The sequence below is a fragment of the Nanorana parkeri genome, unplaced genomic scaffold (assembly GCF_000935625.1).
Source record: "Nanorana parkeri isolate BGI_ZX_2015 unplaced genomic scaffold, ASM93562v1 scaffold382, whole genome shotgun sequence".
NCBI classification, from domain to species: Eukaryota; Metazoa; Chordata; class Amphibia; order Anura; family Dicroglossidae; genus Nanorana; species Nanorana parkeri.
The window spans coordinates 332,818-343,038 of NW_017306650.1; the positions used below are offsets into that span (position 1 = coordinate 332,818).

Consider the following 10,221-nt stretch of genomic DNA (forward strand, 5'->3'; position numbering starts at 1 on the left):
CATAGAATCCAACTCTGCATGAACTTCTCATAAACCTGCCATCTGAAAATCAGGGTCTGAGTTGACCTAATCAGGTTGTAATGCAGTCTACAGTGCTGTGTTCATGGCATGTTTCAGATACAGGTAACCAGAGATGCCATTTTACAGCAGGGCAGAGCACAAGGAGGATCTGACTAGTGTACTAATGCTGAACAGTCTAAAGGTGGTGAAATGACAGGAAGCTGTAGTGCTAAAGACTTTCATAGTGGTATAACCTCCTGACTTCTTTTGACAAGTAAATGTTTGTATAGACTTCAATTTTAATTTGCATGTTCTGCTTTAAAGAAAACACCACATAAGTCTATTTTAATTTGCTTGGAGGTTAGCAATGGAAAAAATACAAAATATATATTTATGTTTCCGTACTTTTAAGCTGAAGCTTGTAAAATGCTCTTGTTAATTGGTTGGTCTGTCACCGGTTCAGTCCCCTACACCAGTAGCAGAATTTTGGAGCTGTCCCCAGATGGAGTTTCTAATCTATACTTGCCTGTGCACTCCTCCACCCTTCTGCTAAAGGGCACAGAGACTTACAAAACACTTTGGGCAGCAAAGCCAAAGCTCGCCTACCCAACGCTCTCAGGCTGCACCTAGAAAGGAGTTAAGTGCAATTGAAAAACACCTTTATTTATTATTGCGGTAACTAGAACAAACTGTCCAACACCTTTATTCAAGTCTTTTGAATTCTGTGCAATTTGTGATATTGTATTTAAAATAGTGAAAATGTATCGGTGCTAAGATGATGATGGTTATCTTTCTGTCAGCTTGGCTGAAAAAAAATTGATACATAGTTTAACATGGTGTTACCATGCCTGGTGTTAGGGAGAAATACTGCTGTATTTATAGTAGTACCCTTTATACATAAAGCCTATTTCCAATTTTGTAGCCTACCTACTTTATATTTGTTACATATTCTCCTTCACATGGCATAAATAAAATAATATAACATTTCTGCCCACGTTCTTACTCGCTGGTTTCAAAAATGCAAGTTTTCCCCCAGGAGCTGGGGAGTTCATGTTTTTACCATAAATAACCCTGTCTACTGTGCTAGCAGACCTCATTATCAGTTGTAAACTAGATTTGAACATTGTTCAAAAGCGTTAAAAATCTTGAGACTTGGGGTCTACATTTTATGTTAATGACAGTGTGTCCCCACTTTGCCTACTCCACCTTCACTTTGAAATTGTTCAGAATAGCTTGCAGTCCTATGTATAAACCTGCTCCAAAGAAACAACTAGAAAGGTAAGAAATATTTTTAGGTATGCTCTGAGAATGGGAACACGCAACAAGCATAGTGGGGTTTTCTTACATTTGACTGTAAAAGTGGAATTACATTTTCAAAATAGTTTGTGTGTTTTTGCTTTTTGTTGATGTGAATTAATTTATAAAGGCTTTTCATATCTAGCACTTTTTTTTTAGGAGAATGTATAGAAAATGATCTCACCATAATAAAGCATATTGCAGTGCCCTTGCATTTGGTCTGTATGTTTTACACTGTGACATGCTCATCATATTGGATTAGCTTCTGCTAATGTATGCCCTATCCTTAACGCTAGAGCTATAAATCTAACGCAGAATATTTTCAACACAAGCACAGCCCCAATTTCCATATCTTTTTACTGAAGAAGCTGCTGATGTTCAAGGTCAGAGTCTTGGGACTCTGTATCTTTGGTACATCATAGTTGCAAAGATAGCTGTGTTGCCCCTATCTGCACTCCCCTTAGGAGTATTTACAGAACCTCTGTACTGTAACTACTGAGGTTGAGCTTTTATTGTGGAGGACAGACCTTTCTGCCCATATGTATTGGATGTACTAACTTCAGGCTTTGTGGTTGGTTTTGTGTGGCTGTTTGATGTTTTTCTTTTTTTTTTTAAGAAGCGTCAGAAAACATAATTTTTTTTTTTTTTGAATAAGTTTCAACTTTGACAGCACTACATGTTGATACATGTATTAAGGGACTCCTAGATTTAACAGATACAGCCTAATGAACAAAGTTACAGTACACATAACCTCAAATAACAAGTGATGCAAAGTATTCTGGGTAATAGGCAGGTATACTATAATGCTTTATATCAGGGAATGAATATTATGGTGAACACCATTGGTGTAAAAATCCCCTACACCTTCCTTCACTAAACACATGTAGAGGGCTAAGGCTTATGGGAACCTGATGACAAGCAGAGGAGTCAGTAAGGGAGGAGGAAAGTTCAGGTCAGGAAGGAAATTGTAGCGAAAGAAGTCATGTTTTATGTGTGTGTGGATTCTTTTGTGGATGATAGTAAAAGCTGAAACTTAAAGGATAGAGATTACCTTAACCAGAAGGAATCGTCCTGGCTCTCAACCCTTCTGAGTTTCCTCAGTGATTTTCTTAGTTCCTAAGAAACTTCCTAAGAAACTTTAAGTCTGTATGTAGGCAACCTAAGGAGACCCGAGACCCTTCGAAACGTTAAATACCCTTTATAGGACAATGCCTTTATTGGATGGATGCACATTCATTTTTTGCTTTTGTTAGTTTGAAATACTACATTGGATCAGACTTGGGTGTTTGTTCTGCTGGACAGACATATGTTTTGTTTGCTGTGCCGTTGAGTGTTCTGCTGCCCGCCTCAATTTTCCATTCCCACTGTTCATTAAATCTTTCCTCCACACAGGGACCTTCTTTAGAAGATTTTAGTCACCTTCCTCCAGAGCAGAGACGTAAGAAGCTGCAGCAAAGAATTGATGAACTAAACCGAGAGCTTCAGAAGGAAATTGATCAAAAGTAAGTGACATTGGGACTTGCAAACCCTCTATTATACCTCCCTGTGTTTCCTTATCAAGGGACTGCCTCATATTTGAAAGTTTAAAGGCTATTTCTGATCTTACTGGTTTCGGTACATTGAAGTTAGACAGCAAAACCTTAGGATTTCTTCAAAGTAATGCTAAGTGCGTTGTCATTTTTTTTATATTGAAGCACTCCAGGTACACTTAGCGCTAGCTATGTGACTAAACTGAAAATTCTTTTAACCTCTGTACTAATTTCAAACTGAAAGGACTGTCATATTGAGTTGTAATATTACATTGCTGTGTTTTGGTTTTGCCCTAATTTTGCATCAATGAAAGTAATGGACTTGTGTGGAAAATTAGTATAAAACTGACAGACTAGGTAAAAAGGTTCCATGATTATAGCTGAATGGTATATATAATTTTTGTTGAGCAATAGCAGAAATAAGGGTTGTAGTTTAATATTTTGTCTGACACTAGCCTCATGAGCAGTAACACCCATTGCTTCAAAACAATCATATCCACTCAATCCATAAAAAGGGGAAAATTTGTATTTATGGTTATGTATTCAGCACAGTGTACAGTGCCTATGCAGGGCAGTTATAGGAAGTTGGCATCTCACCAATACATTTGATTTTTAACAGAAACGGCTGCTGCTATTCACATTTGCTAAACTGCAGATGTGAACAAATCTGAAAATCAGTCAAGTTTATCTTAATAGGAGTTCTGCATAATCCATTGTTCTCAATTACCATCGTGTATGGGTGGTAGATTTGCGTGTAGCTTCATCTTCTTTGCACCAGTCATATTTAAACTTTCAAAGCAGGTTGGAACATGAATATTGGCAGTGAGAACCATCTTATAGCGTTTACAGTAGCGTGTTTGGAATTTCCTCTCTATTACAAGCATGCTTGATCAAAAACTGATTGGTGTGGACTGCTGCAAGACTACAATGCATGGAAGTACTTCTGTGTTCTCAATATGAATTTAAGGCTTTATTTTCTGTATTGCCTGGAGTCTGCCCTTTATCTGGTAACTCCATTTAGATGCACATAATCACGTTATTTGATTTTAGTTTGCCACAGGTATAGACCTGAACTGTTCTGTTTCCTCTTTCTTACCATAGAGAGGCCCTAAATAAAATGAAAGATGTGTACGAGAAGAGCCCACAAATGGGAGACCCTAGCAGCTTGCAACCAAAAATATCCGAAACCATGAGTAACATTGAAAAGCTAAGAATGGAAATTCATAAAAATGAGGTTAGTATGGCAAATCAATATTTATAAGTAGATGTTGGATGCATTTGTGGTGTCATTGGTCAATGTTCACAGTGGATATTATGCTTGGTTGTTATGGAATAATCAAGTCTAAAGAGGAAAACCTAAACTTCACCACTACATACAATCTCAACAGATGCATTACTTTTTAGATTTTGTACACACAGTGCATTCAGAAAATATTCAGACCCCCTTCACTTTTTCAATTTTATGTTGCAGCCTGATACTACAGTTTTTAAATTCTTTTTTTCTTTCCTTATTAACCTACATTCCTTACCCCATAATGGAAAAGTAAAAACAGAATTTTATAAATGTCTGTGAAAAATAAAAAACTGAAATATCACATTGGCATAAGTATTCAGACCCTTTGCAACCCAACACTTACAATTTAGCTCAGGTGCCTCCCATTTCTCGATTGCTGCTGAGATGTTTCTACACCTTGATTGAAGTCCACCTGTGGTAAATTAAATTGATTGGACATGATATGGAAAGGCACACACCTCCTATAGAAGGCCTCACAGCTGACAATACATACTGTATCAGAGCAAAAGCCATGAGGTCAAAGGAACTGCCTGCAGAGCTCAGGGACGGGATTATTACAAGGCACAGATCTGGGGAAGGCTACAATAAAAACTTCTGCTGCACTGAAGTTTCCCAAGAGCACCACGGCCTCCATAATTCTCAAATGGAAGAAGTTTGGCACAACTAGGACTCTTCCAAGAGCTGGTCGCCCCACCAAACTGAGCAATCGGGGGGGGGGGAAGGGCCTTAGTAAGAGAGGTGACCAAGAATCCGATGGTCACTCTGATTGATCTCTAGAGATCCTGTGTGGAGATGGGACAAAGTTCCAGAAGGACAACCATCTTTGCCGCCCTCCACTGATTTGGCCTTTATGGCAGAGTGGCTAGACGGAAGCTTCTCCTCAGTGCAAAACACATGAAAGCCCGCTTGGAGTTTGCAAAAAAGCACCTGAAGGACTCTGACTGTGAGGAACAAGATTCTCTGGTCTGATGAAACCAAGATTTAAATGTTTGGCCTCAATTATGTCTGGAGGAAACTAGGCACTGCTCATCACTTGCTGCCACCACCATGCTTCACTGCTGGGATGGTACTGGGCATCATGCTGTGGGGGTGTATTTTAGCAGCAGGGACTGGGAGACTGGTCAGGGTTGAGGGAAAGTTGAATGGAGCAAAGAACAGATATCCTCAGTGAAAACCTGTTCCACAGCGCTCAGGACCTCAGACTGGGCCGATGGTTCACCTTCCAACATTACAACGATCCTAAGCAAACAGCCAAGACAACACAGGAGTGGCTTAGCGACAACTCTGTGAATGTCCTAGAGTGGCCTAGCCAGAGCCCTGACTTAAACCCTGTTAACCATCTCTGGAGAGACCTAAAAAATGACTGTCCACAATGGTCCCCATCCAACCTGACTGGGCCTGAGAGGATTTGCAAAGAAGAATGGCAGAAAATCCCCAATCCAGGTGGCAAAGCTTGTTGCCTCATACCCAAAAATTCTCAAGGCTGTAATTGCTGCCAAAGGTGCTTCACCAAAGTACTGAGTAAAGGGTCTGAATATTTAAGTACATGTGATATTTCAGTATTTTTTTTTAAAATAAATTCAATTCAATTTAATAAATTCACAGACCATTCAAACATTCTGTTTTCACTTTGTCATTATGGGGTACGGAGTGCAGATTAATTAGAAAAAAAATAATTTAAGCAACTGTAGTATCAGGCTGCCACATAAGATTAAAAAAGTTAAAAAGGGTTCTGAATGCACTGTACTCTCGCCACCTTGCTTCTCTATTAGTGGGATTTACAAGTGTCCCATTGCACTCCAGACTGGAATCCCTTAGTAATATACTGGCAGGGTGCTGTGTGAGAAGCGAATGGCTCCGCACAGATCCAAGTACTAAGTAGTCGCCCGTTACTGAATTGAAAAGGAAGTTAACTTTTTTTTTTATTGGTCATTCTTTAACCAGTTGACATCCGCGGTTTTAAAGGAGAACTATGGGGTCAGTGTTTTTCCCCATAGTTCTCCTTAGGGTAAGAGGAGGACACAAACTAGCGTCCTCCCGTTACCCTAAGCTCAGTATACCGCAAGCTCCAGCATGCGATGTGGCACCGGGCGCGTATTTACGTTTATATCTGCGTAAACGTGGGGGAGTTAAACATTTTGGGGTTTTTTTTTTACTTTATTTATGTGACTTATTTTATTTTACTTTTTTATATGTGACTTTAATTTTTTTTATTTTTATATATATTTTTTTGCACTTATTGTTATTGCTATTATATAGGGGGATAATCCCCCTATATAATAGCAAAGCCACACTGACAGGTCCTCTTTATGGAGACATTAGGGGTCTCTGGGACCCCTAATGTCACCTGTGGACCCCAAAAGAAGCTGATGAAGCAGAGATCTGCTTCATCAGCTTCTTTTCTCTGGCTTTAGCAGCCAGATGACTGACGGGTGAATGCGGAAGTGATGTAATACACATCACTTCTGCATTCACAGCCCGGAGGAAGGTCAGCAAGGAGCTGATCTCCCTTCCTCTTCCTCCTAATGCCCCCCCCGACCCGGCAGACGGCGGGGGGGCGACCGAAAAAGCGAGCACATGTAGACGACCGGCAGGCTATAGAGCCGCCGATCGTCTATATGTGAAACACCCGGTAACGTGCTTGCATTGGTCGGGTCTTTTCTGCCCGTGCGCGCCCGCAGAAAAAAAATGCCATCCGGAGACTGCAACCCGCCAATGCTGCAGTGCCGTCCGTCCGTTTTTTTACAATGGGCGGACGGCAACTGGTTAAGCTAACCTGTACTAAAAACTAACTGCAGAAGTTAACAGTAATCTGAGAATGCCAGAAGGTACGTTTCCTTATTTTCTAGACCACCTCTAGAGTCATTTTCTAGAAAAACCTAGATGCACACACCTAGATGACACCCATGTGTAGGCTATCTCTAAACTTTAATACCATTAGCAACAGCAACACCTAGATTTTATTAGTTTATATTGTTTGAAAGGCTTCCAGAGAAAAAGGTTTAACGAATACATATTTAATATGTGTGCTTGGTCTTCTGTTTATTCAGCTTTTATATAAAGTCCTTTTGAAAATGTTTCCGTTCAGTAAGTTTTAGAAGTCTGCTGTGTGATTCTTTGCTTTGTTAATTATCGTGTAAGCAAAACAACCCATAAAAAGTGGAAAACATGTTAAATTATGCAGAAGCTGCATTCAAAAATGCATGCTACTTATATCTACAAACCTTTCATCATTGCATGTTTCCAAAGTACATGATTAAAGAGTCTGCCACAAAAAAATAAGTATCATTAATTTGAGTCTACACATACTGGGATGTGACTTGCGTGCACAACATAATCGCTGCTTTTAAGGTTTTTGTTTAGTTCTGAATTTACTTTACAAAGCTTGCCAGGTAAATTTTCGAAATATGATTAGATCCTTGCTGTATATAATTACAAATAATCCTTTGTTTAATTATCATTATCCTGTGCAACTGTAACATTTCAAATTGAGCATACAGAGTGTCTGCACTGGCTGTTGAGAGGTATTACAGTAGTGCGGATTGACACATGGCCTTGTCTACAGTCTCTTCCTTTGTGTCATTTAACGCACTGTGAGCAGGCTGGGGAGGTGTTTAGGCAGCACCAGAGATCACTTACAGGTTAGTGATGTCCAGGTTTATGGTCCAGCAAAAATATTTTGCTGTATTTATTACCCTGGTGGGGTTTTTATTTTTACAGTTAATATCGGGGTATTGATACGTTACTTAGGTTTACATTTTTGGACGTGATCAGTTCATTATTATTCGTGTTGCATAGTTTTTGCAAGGTCTGTTTTTGGACAAATAACGATTACATACTGGTACTGCAGTGCAAACACTTACAGAACAATCAATAACTAGGTGCCTAAATTATTTGTTATTGATGGTGCTCTATGCAGTGTGCATATTAGGCCACTATATTTTGATTACTCAAACATGGCATCAACAATTATATCACCATATTTGTAAATTAATTGGCTGCTTAAATATAGCAACCACATCATCAGCCATTTGGATATTTTCAAATTCAAAAGGTTGAATGGAATCTGTTTATTCAGTCATTGTCTAACTTCGTCTGAGTTTTCTCGGTTTCCATAGACATCAAGTATACATATTTACACATTCCTATGCTTTTGAGTCATCCAAGTTTTCTTCGCTTTGCTGTAGGCAAACTGCATCATCACTTTGTGGCCCTTCCCTCTGGTCTGGCCTTGACTCCAAGGGATTTCACCTTGGAGTCTACGATCCGGGTCTTCACCAAGAAGGGCATTCTGAATTTTGGATACTTGGATGATCTTTTGCTTTGCGAACAGTCTCCTCTGTTTTCCGGATACAATCTGATAATTCCATGTCAGTGCCCTACATCCATCAGGGAAGCTCTAGGAGCTTCTCGGCAACCAGGGAAGTGTACCTAATCTTCGGTGGAACTTGATGTCCCAGTGATTTTCCACGGTGCACATTGCGAGAGTAGGGAACTGACAGACTTCTCAACAGACAATGTCTAGATCCGGGCAAGTGGTCTGTAAATTCAGAGGTGTTTTTAACAACTTTGGAGGGTCCTGGATGTGGATTTTCTAGTTTCTTGTCACAACAAGAAAGTGGACAGATTTGTATCCAGAGCAAGGAATCAAACAATGAATGCCTTGTTTGCTTTCCAAGGTAGAACACAGAGGAGTTACTGTCTTTCATGAGGCTTCAGATTGGCTTTGCAGTGTGTGGCATGCTGATCTGGTTCATCTGTTGGTAGACGAGTTGTGGCTTCATGCAGATTGATCAGATCTTTTATCTCTAGGACCCTGCTTCTTGGTTGCTGGCTTTAACGGCTTGACTGTTAAAACCCAGGTGTTGAAATACAGAGGAGTTTTGGATTTTGTTCCAACTTTCGTAGATCTACATATTCTGTCTATCCTTCAATCGGGTTGACCAATGTTTAGCTCTTAGTACTGTTAAGTGTCAGGTATCTGCCTTATCTTTCATTTTTCAACGTCCTCTTGCTTCAAATTTCTTGTTTCATAATATTGCAGGAGTTACAAGTATTGTTCCTCCTGTTAGGTCTCCTCTTCCTCCGTGAGACTTGAACTTAGTTTTATCTACTCTACAAAAACCTCCTTTTGAGCCAATTTTAAATATTTCTTTGTTATCCAAAAAAAGATTGCCTTTTTGGTGGCAATTACCTTGGCTAGAAGGGTTTCTTGGCTAGAAGGGTTTCTGCTTTGACTTGTAGAGAACCCTATTTGGTTCTTCATAAGAACAAGGTTGTTTTAAGACCTAAGGTTTCATTTTTCCCAAGGTGGATTCGGCCTTTTTAAATGACTCAATAGTTTTACCTGCACTTTGTCCGCCTCCTGTTAATCCTAAGGAAATTTCTCCCAATTGCTTGGATGTTGTGTGGTCTATCAGTGTTTCTTTCAGCAACAGCTTCCTTTAAGATGTACGAATTCTTTGTTTGGCCAACCAGAAGGTCCTTGAAAGGTTGTTTAGCTTCTAGATCAATTATTTCTAAGTTGTTTAGTCAGGTTGTATTTCAAGCTTAAGAATTGTGGGTTAAGGTACCTCATTTGCCTATTTCTGCTCATTCTACTAGAGCCACTAGTTCTTCTTGGGCTTTTCATAATCAGGCTTCAGTTGCTCAGATTTGTAAAGCTGCAACATGGTCTTCTGTGCACACTTTTGCAATGTTGATGTTTCTTCCTTCTCTAAAGCTATTTTTGGGAGAAGAGTTCTTCAGGTGGCTGTTTGATTGTTTAACAGTTTCTTTTTTGTTGCTCTGTTTCTTCTAGAGGTTATGGTGCCCGCCCCATTGTTTTGGCTACTTTTGGATGTCCCTACCTCCTCAAAATTCTTCAGAGCTGTGTTCTTCAATGGACGATATAGACAATGGGATTTTGTTCTCACAGTAAAATACTTTTCATGGAGTTCATTGTGTAACACAGCTCCCTCCCCTCAATTCCTTATGTACTGCTTGCTGCAGGTGGGAGGTGTTATGATCTTTAAACCTTTCCCTTGTACAGATTGTCTCGCACTTCCAGTTTGAGTTTGTCCCCAGAACAGAAAAGAGGAAATATCTCTAATGGAGTTTCAG

At 39.7% G+C, this 10,221-nt stretch overlaps 1 protein-coding gene across 4 annotated transcripts in view; it reads left to right on the forward strand.

The window, feature by feature from the left end:
• The window catches only part of FNBP1L (formin binding protein 1 like), a 146,351-nt gene that overhangs the window by 124,309 nt on the left and 11,821 nt on the right, over positions 1 to 10,221 (forward strand). For all 4 annotated transcript variants that reach the window (XM_018559216.1, XM_018559215.1, XM_018559217.1 and 1 more), the window contains 2 exons: positions 2,689 to 2,798; positions 3,927 to 4,059. In XM_018559216.1, coding sequence (XP_018414718.1) covers positions 2,689 to 2,798; positions 3,927 to 4,059 — 243 coding nt within the window. The remainder of the gene's footprint in view (positions 1 to 2,688; positions 2,799 to 3,926; positions 4,060 to 10,221) is intronic.